The sequence below is a fragment of the Herpailurus yagouaroundi genome, unplaced genomic scaffold (genome assembly GCF_014898765.1).
Source record: "Herpailurus yagouaroundi ecotype Mexico unplaced genomic scaffold, PumYag 192, whole genome shotgun sequence".
NCBI lineage: Eukaryota > Metazoa > Chordata > Mammalia > Carnivora > Felidae > Herpailurus > Herpailurus yagouaroundi.
In genome coordinates, this window is record NW_024412423.1 from 3,903,486 (window position 1) to 3,928,401 (window position 24,916).

The following is a 24,916-nucleotide window of genomic DNA, read 5'->3' on the forward strand; positions in this document are numbered from 1 at the left end:
TGAGTGGGGCATGGACACTCATGTATATTAAAAGAAAAACAATCCCTGTTTGATATACAATTAGAATTGAGAACCACTGATGTGGTGAATGTATCCTCCACTATCACAGAGCCACAAAGTCAAATTAGTTTACTTTGTTACGTGGAAGCTGGTTTAGACAGCAATACATCATAAAAATCCAGGTTACTGCAGAAAAATGAAATTGGGTATATGGGAAGAAAAAGAGAATCAGGAAAAATGGGAGTATGTACAGGGATATAATATGCATGTGTGTTTATTTGGGAGCATGCAGAGGGATGTGCTTATTAGAGAATGTGTTTAGCTGTCTATGGCAAGGGAAAACAATCCTTTTGTCTTTATTTTTTGTGTCTGCACGTGAAAGACAATCATTAAGCTACAAAGCTGACTTCTTGATGATCGAAGCATCTCTCAGTTTAAAACTTAGGGTTTTTGGGGCGCCTGGGTGGCGCAGTCGGTTAAGCGTCCGACTTCAGCCAGGTCACGATCTCGCGGTCTGTGAGTTCGAGCCCCGCGTCGGGCTCTGGGCTGATGGCTCAGAGCCTGGAGCCTGTTTCCGATTCTGTGTCTCCCTCTCTCTCTGCCCCTCCCCTGTTCATGCTCTGTCTCTCTCTGTCCCAAAAATAAATAAACGTTGAAAAAAAAAATTTTTTTTTTTAAAAACTTAGGGTTTTATGGGTGCCTGGGTAGCTCAGGTGGTTAAATGTCCGACTCTTGATTTCAGCCCAGGTCATGATCTCACATAGAGCCTGCTTAAGGTCTTAAGATTCTCTCCCTCTGTCCCTCCTCCACGGGCACGCACTCTCTCTTAAAAGAAAATAAAAAACCTTTTTTCATGTTTGTTTATTTTTGAGAGAGATAAAGTGCAAGGAGGGGAGGGGCAGAGAGAGAGAAGAGACAGATCTGAAGCAGGCTCCAGGCTCTGAGCTGTCAGCACAGAGCCCAACGTGGGACTCAAACTCACGAACGGTGAGATCATGACCTGAGCCGACATCGAAAGCTTAACCAACTGAGCTACCCAGGCGCCCCCCCCCAAATATTTTAATTACTTTTTTAATGTTTATTTGGGGGGGGATAGAGAGAGAGGGGGAGACGCAGAATCTGAAGCAGGCCCCAGGCTCTGGGCTGTCAGCACAGAACCCACAAGCCTTGAGGTCATGATCTGAGCTGAAATCAGAAGCTTAACCAACTAAGCCACCCAGGCACCCCCAAAAATAAAATCTTTAAATCTTAGGATTTTACTATTAAGCTCATAATAAACACCAACTATATGTCAAACATTATAAAGGCAATATGTTTGGGTATTCTTTAAACAAAACAGTTATAAACCTATAAAATGTAAAACCTCAATGGCAGTTTAAAAAGATTTTAGTCACTGAAGCTGCTTTTCATAAGAAAGCAGCATATTACCCACTCTTCTAAGAGAAAATTTTATTGCGACATAAAAATACATTAAAAATTATATTTAGGTACTTCTAATAAAGAACAGCTCTTGGGTTACAATATCTCCATGCTATTAATAGTGGCCATGCTAGTTAAATATAATTTAAAACCTGATTTGGTCATGTTCTCAATTTTCTCGTCCCCATTTTTTTTAAATATATTTTTAAAGTTTATTCATTTATTTTTAGAGACAGAGCGAGCGGGGGAGGGACAGAGAGAGGGAGACAGAGAAACCCATGCAGGCTCTGCACCCTCAGCAAAGAGCCTGATGTTGGGCTCGAACTCAGGAACCATGAGATCATGATCTGGGCCAAGGGCAGATGCTTAACCAAGCCACCCAGGAACCCCTCTAATTCCCATTTTAACCACTAGGTTTTTGCACTAAGCTAACAACTCAAGTGAGGAACGTGGCAATTTTTTTATGTACAAATGGATGTGTACATTTTATTAGCACAGAAATAATTCCTCAGAGGTCTCAAGAAACATGTGCAAGGTGAACAAAACATTCTAGAGCCTACCAAATGGGTTTGTAGATCTATTCTCTAAATTTCACAGGTAAGTTTCAGAGTCAGACCTAGGCCAACTACAGAAAAGGCATCCAACAAATGGATGTTTCATCCAACCAAACAGTAAATGGAGAATTCAGACTTGCAGCTGGATTGTGAACAGATGTGTGGTGTGGCCTACCAGACACAGTGAGGGACACTGGACATTTGGGCACATCACCACTGCAGGGCTATCTTTGCAAAAAATATCCTTTTTTTAAGGTTTATGTATTTTGATAGAGACAGAGAGATAAACAGAGACAGAACACCAGCAGGGAAGCGGCAGAGAGAGAAGGACACAGATAATCCGAAGCAGGCTCTGCACTGGCAGCATGGAGCCCAATGCAGGGCTCCAACTCGCAAACCATGAGATCATGAGATGAGTTAAAACCAGGTAGACACTTAACTTATTGAGCCACCCAGGTGTCCCAATCTTTGCAAAAAATTCTTGACCTACAATGCTTCCAAAACAGACATTCTATATAATTTTTTCAATGTACAATATGCTCAGTTGAGCCACATGAGAACTATACTTATACTTGTGAGCATGTTATCAAACAAAGGCAGCAATGGATTGAAAAATCTGAACAAAATCCTCAACAGAAAAACACACACACAATACACAGAGCATCTATTGTACGGAATCAGTACTGGAAATATACAGTAATGGGAATATCAAAGGACTGCAAAGCAGAAAACTGTGCTCTAAATCTTCCTCTAGCATTAACTAGTTATACATTATTGTGGACAAATTATTGATGCCTTTGGATCTTAACATCCTCATTTGTAAAATGACAGACTATAATATTCTTTGTTCTAGCTGTGCCCTTAATGAGAAAAGGGAATACACAACAGCCAGACTAATCCTTTTTTAAATTAAAAAAATAATTTACTTATTTTGGGGAGAGCACAAGCTGGGGAGGGGCAGACAGAGGGGGACAGAGGATCCAAAGTAAGCTCTGCGTTGACAGGCTGACACCAGTGTGCCCAATGTGGGGCTCAAACTCACAAACCACGAGATCATGACCTGAGCTGAAGTCAGATGCTCAAGCAACTGAGCTACCCAGGTGCCCCTTTAATTTTTTTTTTTATTGTTTATTTATTTTAGAGAGAGAATGAGAGAAAGAGAGAGAGAGAAATAGACAGAATCCAAAGCAGGCTACACGCTCTGAGCTGTAAGCACAGAGCCCGACCCAGGGTTTGAACTTACAAACTGTAAGATCATGACCTGAGCCCAAGTTGGATGCTTAACTGACTGAGCCAGTGAGACACCCCTCCCTTGTGTTTCTTAAACACTTCTGGAGGTTGATGAGAAGGGCTCCAAATCTCCAATGGTGTGACCACACACGTAGACTGACATACCATTAGGGTCTTTACAACCCCAGAGTTAAGTGGAAAGCCAGGGTTAATTCTGATTAAATATTCACAATGCACTTAAGGGCCACACATGATGGTCTCCACTAGGGACCTACATACTTCACTAGCAGAGCAGCATGGGGACTTGGGAGTCAGAAGCCTGGGATTTCAGTCTGACTCTATCACTTAATATCTCTGTGTGGCCTCGGGCAGGTCTCCTCATCACTCTGCTTCTCATTTTCCATTATAAAATTTTAATTAACATATAGCATTATTTCTGCAATAGCAAAATATCAATATCCGTACATAACCATACAACCTTAAGTTTAGTTTTTTATTTTTGTTGTGTTTTGAAGAGGTTAAAGCTTTTCCTAACTTGAATTTTTAAATATAGAAACATGATAAACACTTAAACAGTGCAGATATATAGAATAAAATGAAAGTACTACCTAATCCTGCCATCCTCCCACGTCTGTTTCCATCTACCTCCCCCTCTACAAAGATTTTCTATATACCCTTACAGAGTTCTTCCTATACATTTTTAATCAAAGACTTTCATTAAAACATCTGAGTACATGTTGGCATATATAATTTAACCACAGAAGAACATTTTCAAATCAGTATGTATATACCTAGATCTACCTCAATCACTTGGCTACTGTGTACTATTCTTGGTAGACCATAGTTGATTTAACTGTTCCACTTTTTTTTTTTTAATGTTTTTGTATTTAGTTTGAAAATCGAGCATGAGTGGGGGAAGGGCAGAGAGAAAGGGAGACAACAGAATGCTAAGCAGGCTTCAGGGTCTGAGCCGTCAGCACAGAGCCCGACACGGGGCTCAAGCTCCTGAACTGCCACCATCAGTGACCTGAGCCAAAGTCGAACACTTACCCAACTAAGCCACCCAGGCACCCCTTAACTGATTCACTTTTGTGAACACTGATTCCCCTTCTAATTTGTCAGTGAGATGAACAATGACGAAAAATATTCCACAGAGGTTTCTGCGCACACATATTAGTTTTCTGAGGTTAGTAACGACAAATTGCCACCAATCTAGAGGCTTTCAACAACAAAAAGTATTCTCTCACAGCTCTGGAACCCAGAAGTCCAAAATCAAGGTGTTGGTAGGGCTGGTTCCTTCTGGAGGCTCTGAGGGAAAGTCCATTCTGGCTTCTCTCTTAGCTTCTGGCAGCTCTGGGCAATCCCAGCAGTCCCGCGTACTAACCAGCACTCTAATCTCCGCCTCCGCCCTGGCGCCACCTTCTCCCGGCGTCTTCAATCTCCCTCTTCCCTTCTCCTATAAGGACACCACTCACCAATCTGGAAATCTTTGCCTTAATTACACCTGTGAAGGCCCCTATTCCAACTAAGGTCATATTCTGAGGTTCTGACCGGACATAACTTTTGGGGCCATTAATCAACCCAGGACCACACACACGAGAATATGTCAGTTGTATAAAAAATTATACTGCTAAAATACCTCTCAAAAGGTTACAATGATTTTCATTTCCACCAAAATGATACTAAAGTGCTCTTTCCCCTGATTCTTGCCAACTTTTAAAACTTCAGGCTAAATCTATGTGTTAGATAAAAAAATAATGCAATACTGTTTCTACTGCATCTCCCTGACCTTTCTAGTAAGGTTAATCCTGTATTTACGGTCTTCTTTTGAGAACCTCCTATTCTTAAATTTTGTCATTTTCTACGCGCTGATGTGTCATTTTCTTCTCAATCTTTTAAGAATTCTTCACAGCCTGGATATTAATATTTTATAATATATGTTGCCACAATTTCCAAGCCTGTCACTTATTCAACCTCATCTTTTACTGCATAACATTTAAAAGTATTTATTTAATCAAATTTACCAAGTTATTCTTTTACGGTCCTGGGCTTTTAACATTTTTAGATTTTTAAGCAGGACAAATATGGACAGATGAGTAACGGACAGCACATTCTACTCTGTCTGCAAATAAATGCCTTATGAATGAGAAAATATTTGAGGAGCCAGAGGAGGCTTAAATTAGGTGTTCTAAGACGCAATTTCCAACAAGCAATTCTCAGAACGTCAGCCATTCATTCAACGCAACTGAATATAGCTCAATATAATCAACTCTGACACTACTCAGACACAGCATCAGATTCCACAGGCTGAGGACTCAGTCCTACTGGACTGCAAACCACCCCGAACCCACCCCCAACTTCGGACATCGTCAGCCCAGTTGGCTGTGCTTCTGACCCACTGGCTATGCACTGGAGGGTCCCACGAGCCCCTCTCCTTAGGTACAATTATTGTGCCAGCTCACAGAACTCAAACGAAACACGTTATTAACAGTAAAAGGATGTAACTCACAAACAGCCAAATGGATGAGGTGCAGAGGGCAAGGTATGGGGATGGGCCGCAGAGTTTCCCTGCCTCTGCCCTCTCTAGGAGCGCCACCCTCCTAGCATCTCCACGTGTTCAACAACCAGGAAGCTCTCTGAACCCCGTCCTTTTGAGTTTTTATGTAGGCTACGTTTTTTGGACAAGAACTATTAAATTGAAGCTGGCAATTGCTTCAACCTCCCTGGAGGTCAGGGGTGGGACTAAAAGTGCCAACCCTCTAATCACTGCTTAGAGGCCAGCAGCCCCCATCCATAGGTGCATTCCAGAACCTCATTAACATAACAAAAGACAACTTTATCCCCCTCCAAAGGCTTAAGAAATGCTAAGGGTTTTGGAAGCGGTGAGAGGGGGGCTGTGGATGAAGACAAAACATACACGTCTCATAAATCACAATATCACAATGCTGTAGACCCAACGTGAAAATACGGAGAAGAGGAACAGCAAAGTTGGAGGAGGTATGAGTGATTTCATTAATAGTCCAACAACTCCTGATGCACAACAATGCCTTAGGCACTGAAAGAGAAGAAATGTAAGACAGACACATTCTCTGCCCTCCAGAAGTTTACAATTTGGACACAAGCAAAAACCTTTTAAGCAGTGGTTAAGCAACTACAAATGAAAAAAAAAATTAGCAAACCAATGAAATCCGTGTAGTTGACAATACGAAGGGAAATAAGAATTCTGATGGGTCTCAGATGGTGAGTACCAATCAGGATTCAAAAAAAATTTTTTAAACATTTATCAAACTAAAATAAACATAAGAAAAGTGCACTATCATAATCAAACAACTCAATCAACTGTGGCAAGTAAAGTCATCCACATAACCAGCACTCATAAGTCCGAGATGGCACCCTAGAAGCCCCTCCTACTTTGCTCCTACTTTCCCTTCGCACTTCCTTCCTTCACTCCCCAAAAGGTCAGACTGGTTTTGTCTAATTTTGTACTTTGTGTAAAGAGAATAAGACACTAGGTACTTTTTTTCCCCCCAAAAAACCTGTCTGTGACATTCATCAAAAGTTTTGCATATAGTTAGAGACTGTTCTTTTCCGTTACCATACGGTATTCCATTGTGTGAATATTTTAATACACCACTTATCGATTATACCAGTGATGGGTAGTTTCTGTGGTGCCTACATCTGGACTCTTGTGAAACACTGCTATGAACATTCTCATGTGCATCCTGTGGTGAACACATTTTCACTTCTGTGGGCTGTGTACTAGGGAACACAAGCCCCGTGTCAGGGACCACACAGATGTGCAGCGCTATTAAGTACCACCCAACAGTTTCCAAAGGATGGGCACAACCCCTCCAGCACTGTGTGGGAGCTCCAGGTGCACTGCACTTTCCCGACAACTGCTATTCGCCGCCTCTTCCACGTTAGCCATTCTAGTGAATCTGCAGCAAATGCAATTATTATGAATGATATGAGAGTTCAGATAATAGCAAATCCCTCACAACAGAGCAGACTTTAGAAAGAATGCAGGTTTTAATTAAACTAACTGCACACAAAAAAAGAGTTCACTGACTTGCTCAGTCACATACCCAAGGGATAACAAAATGATACATGTAAAGTCCACGTTTAAGAGTGTAAAAGTGGGGCACCTGGGTGGCTCAGTCGGTTAAGTGTCCGACTTCGGCTGAGTTCATGATCTTGCAGTTTGTGAATTCAAGCCCCATGTCGGGCTCTGTGCCGAGCCTGCTTCGGATTCTGTGTCTGCCTCCCTTCTCTACCCCTCCTTGGCTCACAATCTTTCTCAAAATAAACAAATGTTAAAAAAAAAAAAAAAAAGAACATAAAAGCAGCAGTCAATTATTCTATGGCCACTGCTCTTCCACTGGGAGATGAATTAACCAGTTATTTTAACCACTCTCTAAAGTGCATTAAAAAAAGAAAAGAATATGGGTATTAATGGGTATTAGGCTGTTGTAAAAAAACTTACAACAAAATGGTAGAAGACAGTACACATATTTTAAGAGAAGACAATCACGGAGCCAGCAAAGAGTGCTCAAGAGTGGTGAGAAATATGAAGACAAGACAGAAAGTAGAAGACAAGGTGAATAAACGTTCTGGTGACTAAAACCTGTACAAAAGAGTTCTCTCACTAAAATCTTAAGATCCATACTTTTCTATAGTATAGAAGCAATGGCTATTTCAGGAAAATGAAAATCAGTAAATGTTTTATAAAAATAATATAAAATGTTCAGCAAAAATGTACAGAACAGCTTTTCTGTGACTCACTCTGTACAATTTCACATGTGACTATGTGAGATACATCCCCTTAAGAAACTACAGCATAAAATTTAATCAGGACAGGTATTTTCAGTAAACAATAAAACATCAGAATCTATAATAATACTACATCTAATACTTATTTATTTTTATTACAACAATTTTTTTAAGTTTATTTACTTTGAGAAAGACTGAACATGAGCAGGGGTGAGGTAGAGAGAGAGAGAGAGGTGAGAGAGAATCCCAAGCAGGCTCCGTGCTGTCAGTGTGGAGTCTGAAATGGAGCTCGATCCCACAAACCAGGAGATCATGACCCAAGCCGAAATCGAGTCAGATGCTGAACTGAGCCACCCAGACGTCCCTAATACTTAACTTTAAAGGTTTTTTTAAAAAATCCCAGACTCAAACTAGTAAAAAAACCAAAACAAATTACTTCAATTTTTCAGGTGTCTAGCACCGTGACCTCATGTCAGTCCCCAAGCTCCTAGAGGGTGAGCAGCACATCCTGTAATTTATCACAGCCTCTGTCCACAGGCTCAGCAGGACATTCAATAAATCCCACTCAATTCACCAACATGCTTGAATGCGTAACCACTGACCAGTATAGCATATATGCTGCTTCATGCAGCTGGTGAAAAGTGATCGGGTGTTTCCATAAAACAAACCTAGTTCAAAACGCTTAATCATTTTTAAACAACAATCTGTAAACAGGCACAGATTTTAGAAATTGTATAAACACAAGCACTACAAAATTCAAGAACAATAAAGTAGAAAGACATAAACTATGCCTAAGAGCATCTGCTAACAGAGCAAACCTCTTTCTAAACAAACTTTCAGCTTATTATTTCCTTAGAGTTTATCTAGGTTGGGACCTTCGTACACATTTACTCCAACCAATGAAACACATGGTTAATTTATAAATGTTGACTGTTAAGAGCCAACTGAGTGATGACCGTGCTAAAAAAAAAAACCAACTGTGTCATTTCCTGGGAGCTTATCTGCTTCTCTTTTCAAGGTTCGAATCTCTAACATTTATAACTTATATCAATGTTAGGTATGAACAGAGTAAACAATAGGGTATATAAAACTTGTGTGCATTTAGTTGATCGGGTAATATATAAATTTTGAAAATTAATGTAACTGGCCAGAATTGATCAAGCTTAAGAAGCATCATAAAAAGGACTGGAGTGCTAGTAAGAGGTCTAAGAAACCATTAAGGAAAGGCTCATGAAACATGAAACGTTAAGAGGGAAAACCACAGGAAGACTGAAATGAAACTTTGTGACGGAAGAGAATTCACTAAGAAGAAAAAAAGAAATGGCTGGGAATGAAAAATAGAGCAAACGCTACCAAACTAACCAAACATAAACACCACATACAAAGCATCCACAGGCAGTCATCAACGTGGAGGCGCAGAACACAATATGCGGCTATAACTGCCAATCTCTAATCCCAGACAACTGCCAACTGTTCTCTCGAGAGATTAACGATCAGGCTACTTTTTATTTCATTTTTTTAAGTAATCTCTACCCCCACCATGGGGCTCAAACTCATGACCCCAAGGATCCAGAGTCGCACGATCCACCTACTGCCAGCCAGGGGCCCCCATGACTAGACCTCTCAAGTTCTGTGCTGGAACAGAATAGGAGGGCAGCATTGCAAGCAAAAACATGGCTGAACAAAACGTGGTAAGAGTTTACGAATAAATACTGCGATTTGCTAGTCCAACACATGTTATGCCAAGTACAACTAGCTAGTCATACTAAAAATAAAATGCTAAAAACTCACTCACTGTCTTCTGTGGGAAGGACCTGCAGGGAGTAAATCCACTCTATTATATCATCTTTGTTCACCACATCTAAGGAGTCCAACATATCCAGCCCGGAGAGAGCAAAAAATGCAATTGTCAACCTAAAAGAAAAAAAAACAAAGAAACAAACGTAAAATTACATCATAACTGTCTAAACACTGAAGTTTTTCTTGTTCAGAAAAATAAAGTCTTTCTAATTTTAAAATTAATTCAAACAGTACTCTCATTCTGCAAAAGCCAAAAAGTCATATTTATTCTTATAATTTAAAAATATCAATCAAATCTTTGTTTCATTTGTAAAAAGGAGCGTTTGGGGGTAAAAAAAAAAACAGTCATACACATTTGAAACTCATCAGCAACCTGAAGGCTAATGTAGGTAAAAAAGGAATTCCCTGCACCCAATTAGTACAAGTAAGTCCCAAAGGCTGGAAAACAGAGAATACCAATTTCCACTTACTTGCCAAGAACAGCTACACTTATAGTGGGTGCTTAATTCTTAAGGAAGGTTAGAATAAACCCATCTGTATTCAAATTTGTTGACAAATAATGTAACTGGACAAAACTTAAACTGAATTTTGGGAAATAAGGAACACTTTAAAAAATACATATGCATTTCAACTTCATTTTCCCAGAGAGGATTCTTCAATGGAATGAAAAACTGTAAGGCAACATATTCCCTTCCAAGACTGCATACTAAATGAGAAATGTAAACTCTGTGTTTTCATTTAAAACTAGTACTTAAGTGATTACTTTTTACATAAAGAGTTTGTTATATATAATTCTTTTCAGGCTGAGATACATTCTATACTGTTTTCTGAACATGGTTATCTTTTTTTTTAATTTAAGTAATCTCTACACCCCACATGGGGCTTGAACTCACAGCCCTGGGATCAAGAGTTGCATGCTCTATATTGACTGAGCCAGCCAGGCACCCCTGAACATGGTTATCACATTTCTATATTCTAACAGTTCCTATGACTAATACTAAACAATTAATACTTTAAATCATCTGGTCCAAAATCTTACAGCAAAGCCACTTGACACATTCTGCAACCTTTTCAAAAAAGATTGCAAGAGAAATAAGTCCTAATGCTCTCATTGTGTATAATAAATTAACTTCTTTCTCATGCATCTAAAAAAATATTACCAACTTAAGAAAAATGAGAAAACAGTCACTCTTTCTTTAAATTTTTTTTTAACCATGTAATTCTCTCTCTGACCCCTGGTTGAAAAAGGCTAGCATACATTAGATGACAGGAGGAAACACACCAAAGAGTAATTCCAACCAGAGCTTAAGGGCAAAACCTAAAACTGATAAGACATTGTTACACTTAAGAACAAAGATTTTGGGAAAGTTACATTATTGAGAGACTATTACTGTGTATTAGACAGGGAGCTAGAAAATTTCTCATATGCTGTATCTCAATTTAATTCTAACAAACCACCGAGAGCCACCAGAATTACGCAGGTGATTTATCTGAGCAAGATCAGGATTAAATTAAGGACGGTGGAACCCCTTTATGTGGGAGGCTACAGTTCAGAGTTCAGATTCTGCTGTCAAATGAGCTAGGTTCAAATCATATGTTGGCTGATTTACAGCCATTCATAACCTGGGCAGGATCTTTTCTGCCTTTTCTAAGTCTGCTTATCTATGAATCCTCATCACACCTCACACAGGTATTCACTACCTGCCCACACGCAAGCACTCACCCAAGGAGGCTATCATTACTGGTATTTTCCCTGATTTGACATGAGTTAGTGACCTCAGAATCTAATCACACTGTTACACTATAGGCCTTATCTCCAGGTCCCTGGTTGGCAACCTTCCTCCCCACAGAGAGCCCTGCCCTTCCCCAAAACAAAATGATACTTTAGATATGGGAAAGACCTCAAGCTAACAGCAGCCAAGTTTGAGAATCACTGTTCATAATTATGTCTCATGAGATAAGGTCTGCCTTGTGCAGGATATGTACTCACTTATTGAATTAACTAACAAATGAAAGACCTGTAATATTTCATCTAACCAACCTAGAGCACTCTCCCAGGGGTTTTCAGTGTTGGTGTAAATGATCACAGTCAGATACAATGAAATTATCTAATAATCTAGTTTATTAAGGTATTATAGAAAAAAAAGGAGGACAGAGGTGGAAATGGGGACAACATGAGGTTGTTGATAACACAGCCTACTAAGGCTGGATAAATCAAAAATATTCCTGTTAATGAAAAGTATGTAATAAGAAAACATCTAGGGGCGCCTGCGTGGCTCAATCGGTTAAGCGTCCAATTCTTTTTTTTTTTTTTAATTTTTTTTTCAACGTTTATTTATTTTTTGGGGGGACAGAGAGAGACAGAGCATGAACAGGGGAGGGGCAGAGAGAGAGGGAGACACAGAATCGGAAACAGGCTCCAGGCTCTGAGCCATCAGCCCAGAGCCTGACGCGGGGCTCAAACTCACGGACCGCGAGATCGTGACCTGGCTGAAGTCGGACGCTTAACCGACTACGCCACCCAGGCGCCCCATTAAGCGTCCAATTCTTGATCTTGACTCAGGTCTTGATCTCAGGGTCATGAGTTCAAGTCCCAAGATGGGCTCCACACTAGGCATGAAGGTTGCTTAAAAAAAAAATAAAAGAAGAAAACAACTAAAAGTCTATAAAAATAAACTGGTATTCTTTTCTAAGTTAAGTACTCTCTTAAATTTTTTAGCTCAAGATCATGAAGTCCAAAGAAGTCAAGTAATTTGCTTCAGATTTCACTGCTAGATAACCAATTAAACTATTTAGGAACACTGAGTCACACGGTGGTATTCTCCTCAGGGGTGTTTCTCAAACCTGCCTGCACATTCAAATCAGCTTAAAAAACAAAACTAGGGGCACCTGGTGGCTCAGTTAAGCGTCTGGCTCTAGGTTTCAGCTCAGGTCATGATCCATGGCTTTGTGGGTTTGACCCTGCATAGGGCTCTGCGCTGGCAGTGTGGAGCCTGCTTAGGATATTCTCTATCTGCCCCTCCCCTATTCACGCTATCTCCCTCAAGATAAAAAAACTTAAAAACAAAACAAAAAACTAAAACACTGATATAACACAGAGAGGTCTAGATCTTATTCCACGACAATGAAACTGAAATTCCGGGTGGAAAGTGGGGTCTGGGTAACTTGAATTTGGGGGCCAGGGGCACAGGTGTGGGGAACTTCCCAGGTGAGTGTAATATGCAGCCAGGATCAGGAGCCCAGCTCCAGAGCAGTAATCCCCACTGGGGCAATAATGTCCCCAGGGGACACTGTAAAGATATTTTGGGTTGTCATGGGAGGAGGGTACCACTGGCATCTAGCTGGTAAACGCCAGGAATGCCGCTAAACATCCCTTCTACGACGCGCAGGACAGTGCCATTCAACAAAATGTCAACAGTGCTGAGGTTAAGTAACCCTGCTCCAAAGTCACACTGTTCCTGTGTTATCTGATCTGCTTTTCATTTTACTTGCTTCTGAAGATGGATGCGAACACTGAAAATTAGTCAGCTGCTGGTAAACTACTTTACTTCAGAGAGTCCAGTATTTGCAACTCCCAGCAGTTGAGACTAAGGTTTATAGGATTAACACAGCCACAGTGAAAAGCTTATGTTGATAAAGAGAGGCACCCAGCAGCGGCTGGCAGAACCAAGAAGTCCACTGGGAGCAATGTCTGGCCTCCCTCTGAGACAGGCTAGGAAGATAGTCCTTTCTGACCACACCTGAGTTCTCAAGCAGTCCTACAACTGTGAGACGGGGAGAATAAGCAGCCATAATAAAAAACGATTTGGGGATGTGGGCCTCTGAGAGAACTAAGGGGGGGGGGTGTCTTAAGGTGCCCCAGTGAGTCCTACTTGGGGTATGTATGGACTGTTGGGCAACCTACCTTGGGCACGTGGCTGGGGCGGGGGGCGGGGGGGAATCATGCCAAGACATGTGCCTAAAATCAGGCCAGTGTAGGTATTAGAATGTTGTTACTTGGGACAGCATTTGTGTTCTTTCTTCTTTCCCTAGAATTGAACTCTGAAACTATATGCTGAAAAAAAAGCAAAGTAGGCCAGCTGCACCTTCCTGCCCTTTGTTCCCTCTGAACAATACTTGTGCAAAGGGTATCTCGCCATGGATGAAGAAGTAACATTCGTCCCCTCTAAATCAAGCTGCTGCACCAGGGGATCGATTCACAGATGGGAGGCATCAACTGAATGAGATCTCCAAAAGATGCCAAATTTTTCAGGCTTAACAACAAAATTTTCAGGTCTTAAAAAAACAGCCCAAAAAATGCCCCATGGATTAAACAGGAAAAAATAAATAAAAACAATCTGAGTGTGGGGGAAAAAAAAAACAACCACAGTAATACGATTTTCTTGTGCCACTAAATGAGAATGAGGAGTGTACTGTTAGGCTGGAGCAGATTACGTGACCATTTGGGAATATACTGGAAACACTGATTCATGGGCACTGACTAGATTCCTAAACTTTGGATCACCTACTCTGCCCCCTTTCTAATACAGTCTCTTTCCTGGCATCTCCAAGTGTCTTTAACAAGTGACTGCATTCCTGCCTAGATCTCAGGTGGGGCTATAACTAAATCATACTGCAAAGAGTTCTAAAATTATAAACAAGCAGCTATATTTAGAAATAGGAGGGGCGCCTGGGTGGCGCAGTCGGTTAGGCGGCCGACTTCAGCCAGGTCACGATCTCGCAGTCCGGGAGTTCGAGCCCCGCGTCAGGCTCTGGGCTGATGGCTCAGAGCCTGGAGCCTGTTTCCGATTCTGTGTCTCCCTCTCTCTCTGCCCCTCCCCCGTTCATGCTCTGTCTCTCTCTGTCCCAAAAATAAAATAAATGAACGTTGAAAAAAAAATTAAAAAAAAAATAGAAATAGGAACACAGTTGCTTGATAAAATTGCTAACAGTGGAAATGAGAACCTTAGAGAACACGTGAAAATTAATCATAAAGTTAAATACACAGCACACAGAGGTCCCAATAAATACTCTGGAATGACCTACTGCAACACTGCAGAAATGCCACAATTTTAAGCCTTACTCTTGATCTGTAATATTCTTAAATAGCTGGCCCGACTGGTAAATATTTTTAAGTATAACCGCTCATCTCTGGAATTATTTACATGCAAAATAATTTTTCAAGAAGAAATGTTTACTAAACATCTACTACATGCTGGATTTCATGACAAAAACAAAACAAGCCTCCTAACCTGAACCAGGTTAAATTATGAGGGGAAACAACTCAGTACCTATAGGAAAAGTGCTGTCACAGAAATCATCTTCTTCCTCTCTAAACCTGCTCCTTTGGCCTCATGCTCCCGAGACCAGATGGCAGTTCCAGTCCCAGAATCCTGGAACTCCTTTTTCCTCCACCCCTCCTTTGTATCCCTCCTTCCACTGCCCCAGCATCTGGCCTCCGGACTAGTGCGACAGCTAACTGGTCTTTCTGGCTCTGATCTTGTCCCACTGACTACAACAACCAATTTCAAATTCAACGACCACTCTAAAACGCATATCTAATCAGGAAGATGCACTGCTTGCGACTTCACATCACTTATGTGACATCAAATTCAGCTTTCCTGACCTGGCACACAAAGCCCTCTGTGATCTGGCCCCTGTCTATCCCCCAGGCTAAATTCCTACCACACCTGCCTTACACTATTAGACAAATGATTGAAGTTTCTCTGCTCAACACTCACTTATCCGCCTTTTTTGTCCACTTGCCTATAACGGATCCCAGACTTCCCCCAAACTGAGTATTTATTTAGCTCCAGGGTTACTTCTTCCAAGAAGCCATCTCTGAGATGTGTGTCTCTTCAGGTTGGGCTAAGGGGCTTCCGTAACACCCTGCAAATACCACAATCACTGGCAACCAAACTCAAGTGCGGTGAGGCGATCAGCAAGATCAGCATCATCTGGGATCTTGTCAGAACACAGTAACTTAGACCCTTCCCACACCTCCGCAATCAGAATCTGCATTTTAACAAGATCCCCAGGTGATCTATATGCACAAAAGGGTTGGGAGGCACTGTTAGAAGAATCCGTTTGTAGATCTGTTTCTCCTATCAAGTGAACAGTCTCCAACTTTAGCGTGCAGGGATGCTTGTCGTAATGCACACTCTCGGGCTCACACAGAGTTCCATGCGGAACTGGGGAGGGGTCCAGGTATGTGTATTTTTATAAGCATTTTATTTTATTTTTTTTATTTTTATTTAAAAAAAATTTTTTATAATGTTTGTATTTATTTTTGCGACAGAGACAGAGCATGAGCAGGGGAGGGTAAGAGAGAGAGGGAGACACAGAATCGGAAGCAGGCTCCAGGCTCTGAGCTGTCAGCACAGAGCCCGATGCGGGGCTCGAACCCACAGACTGTGAGATCATGACCTGAGCCAAAGTCGGACGCTTAACCCACTGAGCCACCCAGGCGCCCCTATAAGCATTTTATGATGTCACTAATGCAGAGCCTTCTGCCACGGTCATCACACTGAGAGATACGCTGCTGGACTGTGATTTATTTCAGATAAGGGAGGGAAGGAGAAGGCAGAGTGGTTGCTACATGGTAGTCAGCTACATCACAGGCTCCGTAGGGGAATATGGAAGGACCCGTGAACAGAAAGACTAGGTTGATTGTGGGGTCTTCTAAAATAAAAACCAAATGACTAAACCCTTCCTGGAGAGCAGCTGGGTCCATAAAAACAACATACACAAAAAATGGTCAGTATTTAGTCCTTTAAAAAAAAAAACAAAACAAACCTACCCTACCCTAACTTCCGTTAGCCAAATACAATTGGCAACAGCAACTCCCAACCAAACAACTTTCTAAACCACTTACAAAAAAGAAACCTGTTAATGCACAAAGCTCACCATCCAAGGTTAAATATTCAGCTGAGTTAACTAATAACTACCACCTTTCAGAAATTCGTATGAAAAAAAGCCACAGGTAAAACTACAAGTACTTTATTTTCATAAAGGCACAGCTATTAGAAAAATTAAAATGTAGTCCTATTTCTAAGATTAAAAAGGGAAATGAAGGAATTTTGCCAAAATGGTGGGTCAGAAAATAAGTGTCTAAATGTCTAGCCTGTTCGGAGCCTTCCAAAGAGTCCCGTTTCATACCTATCAGTAAGAAGGAACACAGGACCACCACAAGCACTGGTTTCGGACTGTATGCCTGTACCCAGACACACAGCAGGCACTCAATAATTGTTTGTACAACAGCAATACTGAGTAAGAACTGTGACCTAGCCAACACATTGTTTTACCTGAAAACTCTGGTATCAGTAGAAATTTTGTGACCAGTCACCTTTGCTTAAGAGGTCAGAGACCCTTCACAAGCATCTTCAAGTCAATCATGAATCACACACACCTACCACAGAAGAACTTAATGCTAAACCAGGAGTGTAAATCAGCAAAGAGAAAAACTGAAAAACTGTTAAAAAATCAACACAAAAACTTCTACGTACAGATGATCTTCAATGTGGCTACTAAGTGTGCTGTAACAAAACAAGAAATGATACTCTACTCAAATGATAAACATTAGACATATTAACTAATGCTCCAGGACGTTATACATGATTATCTAATATATGATGCCTGGCGTAGATTCTAAGATTGTATTAAAGTTGTTAAATCAGTTCAATCAGTTTTTGCAGTTTTACTTTTTCTATGAGCACCATTACACAGTTTACCAACATACACTAGTATATATATATGGTTTTGTCCATGCTGGAATTTTAAATAGAGCAATCAAACACTGGCATTTAGAAAATGCAACCACAGACCTAAAATGATAGCTACAACTTTAACAGTCACAATACAGGTTTTTTATCCAAATGCTTCAAATTCACATAAAAAAATTTTTTTTCACTTTTTTAACGTTTGTTTATTTTTGAGAAACAGAGCGGTACTGGGGGAGGGGCAGAGAGAGGAGACACAGAATCAAAAGCAGGCTCCAGGCTCTCGACTGTCAGCACAGAGCCCCACGTGGTGTTTGAACCCATGAATCATGAGATTATGACCTGAACCCAAGTCGGACACTTAATGGACTGAGCCAGGCAGGCGACCCCCAATTTCACGTCAAATTAATCCCCCTAAAATGTGATTTATTAATATCTTTTGTTTCATCCCATATCATTCAGTCAATGGAGTCAGTTCTGAAAACCTTAATTTAGGTCCAGGGATGTGCTCTGCTAGCCAATCAACACCTATGTATGGATAAAGGAATATACGTAAGGCTTCACTCTTTCTTTAGCAAGAATGTGTTCGTCCTTCAGGGCTCATCTCGCACAACTCAACAAATGCTTACTTAGTGCCTCTTATACGAAACTGTATGTCTTGCTCAGCTGTACTCCAGTACCTATCATAATAAATTTGTAGACCACGTAGGCAGAAGGAATCTGTAAACCTTCCAAAACTGACCCAGTCATGCAGAGTTCAAAATACACCAGGGAATCAGAATTCAGAACATATGGAGATGAGAGCAGAACCAATCTGCTCTCGTCTTAGCCCGTCCCAGGCAGCTTTGGAGGCTCGCTTCAAAACCCAGCAGTGCAGAGCAAAACCGCCTCCTTCTCCTCGTCCCCAGACTTTTACTCTGAATGACTAATTCACAGCTTCTTAGCCGCAGCCAAATCACACTCCTCAGCCAACTCCAACTCACAAGGCTACAGCAGATACACTTTTCACAGCCTGCTTTACGGAACACTGCACCTCTTCCGCCAACCTTCTCCTATCTTTCTATTTACAATTCCTGGAAAGTTCATTTCTCCTCAAACCTTCACAGGCTTTGCGCCGCTCCTACACCTCAAACACCATACAGATGTTCAGTGCAGAGTTAATAACGTTTTGCAGGAAAGGGGAGCACAGGACAGGCTATCTAAAATACGGAGACAAAATGGTTTGCCTTTTCCCTTTTACACTCGGAAGTAATGAGGCCAAGCGATTCACAGCCTACGAGAGGAAGTAAAAAAGGAAGCTCAGAGGTGACCGGAAAAATGGTTGGGAAGTGAAAAAAGGCGGAAACTGGAGATCCCACAAGGCCTAGCCTTACGGCTCCCCCAGTCCCCCCGCCGTAGCTCGCGGGAGGAGAGCCACGGCACACCCGCCCGAGAGGAGAGGCACCGGGCAGTGCCGGGTGGACGGCTGCGCAGGCTCCGCGGCGCCTTTCCGCTGCGGCCGGGCTCCGTCCCCACCCCGATGACCACGGCCACCAATCACCTGCTGGTCTCGAGCGAAGAATAACGCTCAGGCAAGACCTGGAGGCAGCGCTGGAAGAACCGCACGTGCCGGTCTCGCAGGAAATCCAGCCGCTCTCCCTCACCGCTCCCCGCCGGACGCTCGTCCTCCGTGGCCGCCATGCTGCTGCGGAAGCGACGTCCGCCGCGACCCGGAAGCAGTTGGCGAGCGCCGTGAAGGAAGCCCGAGGGGCGACTCGAGGCTGGAGCGTGGGGATGGGGCGAGCGCCGGGGGCGGGGAGCTGACCCGGTCTGTGGTTGAACTTCCTCGCTGTTGACGGGCTTTCGCAGCACTTTAATCCCTGATTTCTCTCTAGACTCAACCTTTTCTCTTCCGAGCCCTAGAGGATTGGGGACCCCCCTTAAGCCTTGTAAAATTCAGCCCACAAATCCTTCCAGAACTTGTATCCTCGATAATTGGGAGGAAGTGCAAGATCCAAAGCTCCTAGTTTGCTTTGAGAAAATCACGGCCCTAAAGGGTGGTATATATGAAAACGGATGGATCAGAATAAATTTGCCAACACACCTTTTTGGAAGGTCACAGTTTTAAACTGAATGGGTAGGGAAACTAAACCTTCAAATCCATCTGTGGAGATAAATGTGTTTTAAATATAGACGCTTCAAAGGTTCAGAGACGTTCCTAGTCCTCTCTAGAATACCAGGAATCACTTTAAAATACACACACACACACACACACACACACACACACACACACACACAAATGCAATATACACAGAAGATACATATTCCTGAGTGTGTGCTTCAAGTCTTTTTTTTTTTTTTTTAATGTTTATTTTTGAGAAAGAAAGGGAGAGCACAAGGAAGGGAGGGGCAGAGAGAGAGGGAGACACAGAATCTGAAGCAGGCTCCAGGCTCTGAGCTGTCAGCACTGAGCCCCTAAGCAGGGCTCAAACTCACAAACGGTGAGATCATGACTTGAACCAAAGTCTGAGGCTTAACGGACTGAGCCATCCAGATGCCTCTCTTTTGCAAGTCTTAAAAAGATTTTACTCTTCATGCTTGAGTCAGTGTGTCATCTAGTAGCAATGTTGCGTCCATTTGCCATAGCACAAAATGTTCAACTACCCGTATGTTACAAAATGAAATAAGATGCTATTTTTTTTTTTTAAAGAGGATCTTAATTTGCTTCTATCATATATTATTCCCTTTAAAAGTTCATGAGGCAAGGGGCGCCTGGGTGGCTTAGTCGGTTGAGCTTCCGACTTCGGCTCAGGTCATGATCTCATGCTCTGTGAATTCTAGACCCGCGTCTCGCGGTCTGTGAGTTCCAGCGAGTTCCAGCCCCGTCTCAGGCTCTGTGCTGACAGCTCAGAGCCTGGAGCCTGCTTCAGATTCTGTGTCTCCTTCTCTCTGACCCTCCCCTGTTCATGCTCTCTCTCTCTGTCTCAAAAATAAATATTAAATGGGGCGCCTGGGTGGCGCAGTCGGTTAAGTGTCCGACTTCAGCCAGGTCACGATCTCGCGGTCTGTGAGTTCGAGCCCCGCGTCAGGCTCTGGGCTGATGGCTCAGAGCCTGGAGCCTGTTTCTGATTCTGTGCCTCCCTCTCTCTCTGCCCCTCCCCCGTTCATGCTCTCTCTGTCCCAAAAATAAATAAACATTGAAAAAAAAAAAAATTTTTTTTTAAATAAATATTAAAAAAAATAAAAAAAAAAAAGTTCATGAGGCAGTCTTTGGGGGAAAAAAAATCCACCCAAAGGACAGGCCTGAACCCAGGTTCTTTACAGTCAACTAAGCAAGAGAAGTTTGAATATAATTTTGATTGTTCACTTTCTTAGAAAATCTACTACTTAAAATAAGTACTGCGTGGGCAGGAATTGTCTTCTACTTACTCAATAACCCAAAGCACCTAATTTTAGGCCCTGGTAATTACTTATTCACTGACAAACTGCATTAACAAAGGGCTGGGTATGGGCAGAGGGCTGTTCTGGGTGCCTCCTTACAAATAGGCCACGTTGCTTGGTTTCCAGGTATGCCCAGCAGAGAGGAGTTTTCATTTGGTGATTACAGTTGAGATCTTTTTCTCACACTTACAAACATGTCTGAAGATGTTCAAAATGGAGTCATATCACACACATTTAACTAGAACGAACAATGCAGTCTATAAATGCTCTGAAAGATGATCCTACTCAACCGGGCCCTTAATGGGAACCCAAATATTTCATTTGATTCTCAGCTCAAGAACCAGCAATCTCATCCAATTCAGAGAGAGCAGACTCACTGAGAATAATATCATATGCCTACTAGGTACGGAAAGGGCTTTTGAGGGGTGATTTTGACCACACAAGTTGCTGACACATGCATGACAGAATCTAACCCCCATGTAAAATGCTACTTTACATGATTAGGTAAGAAGTATAATTAGCTCAAGTTTTCAAAGTGTAGGAATGATACAACATCTATATAATGGAACATTGTTCAGCCATTAAATAATAATGTTGGAAATATATAGAAACAGAAAAGTATGTGTAACATAATGTTAAGTAATTTAGTATAGTAAATAAAATGTACTCTAGTTATTTTACTTTAGAGTTTATTTTGAGGAGAGAGAAAGAGTGCACACAGCAGAAAGGCAGAGAGAGAGGGAGAGAGAGAATCCCAAGCAGGCTCCATGCTGCCAGCGCAGACCCTGATGCAGGGCTCAAGCTCAGAAAGTGTGAGATCACGACCTGAGCCCAAATCAAGAGTCGGACATTTAACTGACTGAACCACCCAGGTGCCCCTCTTTGTAGCTACTTTAAGATATGCAGGTATATTTTTGGAAAAAGTTACCCTGGAGTGGTAGAATCATGGGTGCTTTATTAATATTTTCCCTTTAGGGTTTTTTCTAAATTTCTTATTCCTATCTTCTTTAAACCAGTATAAGAAATGTTTATTTTGCCCTTCTATGAGCCTGTAACTGAGATATTGTTTATTCTACATCCTTTATATAAAGGAACCATGTAATAAATCCCTCACTTATTTTAGACTCAGAAGCACTGGTTTTGTCAAAGAAAATCCCATATTTTTATTAAGAAACAAACCAAAAAACAGACAAAAAGCCATAAGAATCACAGGACCTGGTATGCTTCCCTTAGATGCAGGAAATGGAGAGCTGCCTTTGTGTGCAACAAAAAGCAACATGTTCAAAAACCATACATAAGAAACCTTCCTTTTGGGTATCTTGTAGTAGTTCCATTCTGTTTTTAAAATCTGTTGTCCACGTCTATATTTTATTTCTAAACTGCCTCCAATCATTTAATAAAAAGAGTTCTAGAGAACAAAGACTACAAATAAAACAGGCATTCCTGATTAAGGATATTTTATGTTATTTCTCTCATTTTGCAGCAATAATTGTGTAATTAGAATTCAGTCTCCAAAATTTGGATGTCATCTACTTTGACTATTAACTGTGAGATAAGACAAGGTTTTGGCCACTATTAATAGTAAATTTCTAGGTCAAATGACCTAGATATGTCAAATTACATTTAAAGATATTCTAAGAGGAGCGCCTGGGTGGCTCAGTCGGTTGAGTGGCTGACTCTTGATTTCAGCTCAGGTCATGATCTCTCGGTTTCGTGTGTTCGAGCCCAGCATTGGGCTCTGCACAGTACAGCGCAGAGCCTACTTGAGATTCTCTATCCCCCTCTCTCTGCCCCTCCCCTACTCACTCTCTGTCTCCCTCAAAATAAATAAATAAACTTAAAAAAAAAAAAGATATTCGAAGAGAAAAATTAAAAGCAATGAGTTTCCTACATTTACCATGGACATGGTACCATTCCTATATGATAGGAACTGATTAAAAGTAGGAACTAAGATTTTATAATATGAAAAGTTGAGTCAAACTAAGTTGTGTTTTCATGCACATAAATTTGGAAATGTTAAAATTCAATCTTTTCACCAAATATTTTGAGCCAAACAGAAGCAGTAAAAAAAACTGCACCAGCCAGGAAGATGTGAAAGACACAAAGGTTTTATAAATGTGTGAAGTCCAGAAAGGCTTTTTTCCCCTTTAGGCAAATTTGGAATAGCTAAAGGAAACCAAAAAGATATTGAGAATACAAATAACGGGTTATATATGAGGGGAGGCATATTTTTTTTTTAATAAATATTCTCTATAAAACAAAGCATGCTTCAAACAAATACAAAATGTTTATTACACAAAAATGTAGTAACTGAACAAACGGCCAATTTGTTAAACTTAGAAAAGTACCAACTTATTTCCAAAAAAAAAAAAAAAGGAAAACCTTTATATTTTTCTTACTTAAGCTGATTCATCTCCAAGTTATAAATGTTACAAAATTTTTGTTTAAAAAAAAATGTTCCCCTATGATTGTCCCAGTTTATTTTGCTATGCCATGACAAAAACAAAGAATCTTTGAAATGTTCCGAGTATTAAAATGAAGCAATGTCTGTAACATCAACTTATTCGGGGAAACTTTTACATCAGTAACAGGCCAGCATACCCATGAAATACCCTCTTAGTATAAACAGGAAATACGACAACGCCGCATGAAACTCAATACCTATCGGTTCACATACAACACAATTATCACTCTGACTGGGTTTAGGGCTATTGAAAGAACATGGTTAGTGACTCTCTCCTGGTATGACTGAGTATGTTGACATTCTCATCAACTGAGTATCAACTTCATTATCTCATATTCTTTTCTCAATTCCTTGTCTCCAGGTTGGGATGGCCCTAAAAAGAAGAAGGGCAATTATAAACACAAAGGAAATTAAAAAAAAAAAAAAAAAATCCTAACTAATTAAATACTAACTTAAAAAAAGTATAAGGATTTACTTGATCAACTTTTTGCTGTAAAATGTAGCATACAGAAATTGCATAAAATATAAACATGTAGTTATCAAATTATTATAAAGGGGACAGCCACTCTCACTCCTTTTTTACCTGTGTGGAATCTGCAGAAGCGGCCCAGAGCCTGTGGGTCCTGTCTTTTTGGTCCTTTCCTCCCAACCTTTGGTAGGTCTGTAAAGCCTAGAGGGATCTCTACTAACGTTGTTTTCAACCTATAATCAGAAATAAAATGAATGCCAGTTGATTTATATAAACTATTTATACAAACTAGTTTGGACTAGTGGATGAGATCCCTAGTAACAGTAAGCAGTTTTAAGAAGCATCCTCAATATTAGCCAAACAGAAATAAAACTGTTAGTAACCTTTTCACCATAAACTTGTTTTTAAAATTTTATTTATTTATTTTTTTTAAAGCTTATTTATTTATTTGTGAGACAGAAACAGGATGGGGGGTGCACAGTGAGAGAGAGAGACAGAGAGAGAGAAAGAGAGAGAAAGAGAATCATAAGCAGGCTCCGAGCTGTCAGCACAAGCCCAATGCGGGACTTGAATTCATGAAACCATGAGATCATGACCCTGAGCCGAAATCAAGAGTCGGAAGCTTAACAAACCGAGCCACCCAGGCACCCCCTTTTCAGTAAACTTCTCATTGTGCTTCTAGAGCTAACACAAAATCTGGACTACATCAATCTATTAATAAACTGTTAATTTAGTTTATTTTTTTCTAATTCAATGATTTTATTCTGTTTCCATTGTTGTTCTAGTTTTTCTGTTTGTAACCTGAGGGAAATGTAAGGTAGCCAAGTGTGATAGTGGGATAGGCAGACAGTAACTTTAGGACAAATAACCACCAGAAGTTCTTGATTTTACCCATGAGAGTCACCAACATCTGTGGTTCTGAGTCCTACCAGGGAGATTAAGCCATGCGCCTATCTCACTTGGTCTAAAATAGAGGCATATACAGAAAATAAGAAAAACAGAATGAAGAGTAGGAAGAGAGAACTAATTCAGGGTAAAGAAAATAACATGCTTCTGGGGTGCCTGGGTGGCTCAGTCAGTTAAGCGTCCGACT

At 41.0% G+C, this 24,916-nt stretch overlaps 2 protein-coding genes across 2 annotated transcripts in view; both read right to left on the reverse strand.

Annotated features, from left to right (window-relative positions):
• Nucleotides 1-19,150, reverse strand: part of PGGT1B (protein geranylgeranyltransferase type I subunit beta) — a 64,395-nt gene extending 45,245 nt beyond the window's left edge. Inside the window, exons 1-2 of the mRNA XM_040444262.1 lie at nt 19,011-19,150; nt 9,769-9,887 (exon numbers count right to left, since the gene is read on the reverse strand). Of these exons, the coding sequence (XP_040300196.1) occupies nt 9,769-9,887; nt 19,011-19,150 (259 nt within the window). The remainder of the gene's footprint in view (nt 1-9,768; nt 9,888-19,010) is intronic.
• A 3,828-nt stretch (nt 19,151-22,978) lies between these two features.
• CCDC112 (coiled-coil domain containing 112) overlaps nt 22,979-24,916 on the reverse strand; it is a 31,350-nt gene continuing 29,412 nt past the window's right edge. Inside the window, exons 9-10 of the mRNA XM_040444263.1 lie at nt 23,938-24,056; nt 22,979-23,727 (exon numbers count right to left, since the gene is read on the reverse strand). Of these exons, the coding sequence (XP_040300197.1) occupies nt 23,685-23,727; nt 23,938-24,056 (162 nt within the window). The 3' untranslated portion in view covers nt 22,979-23,684. The remainder of the gene's footprint in view (nt 23,728-23,937; nt 24,057-24,916) is intronic.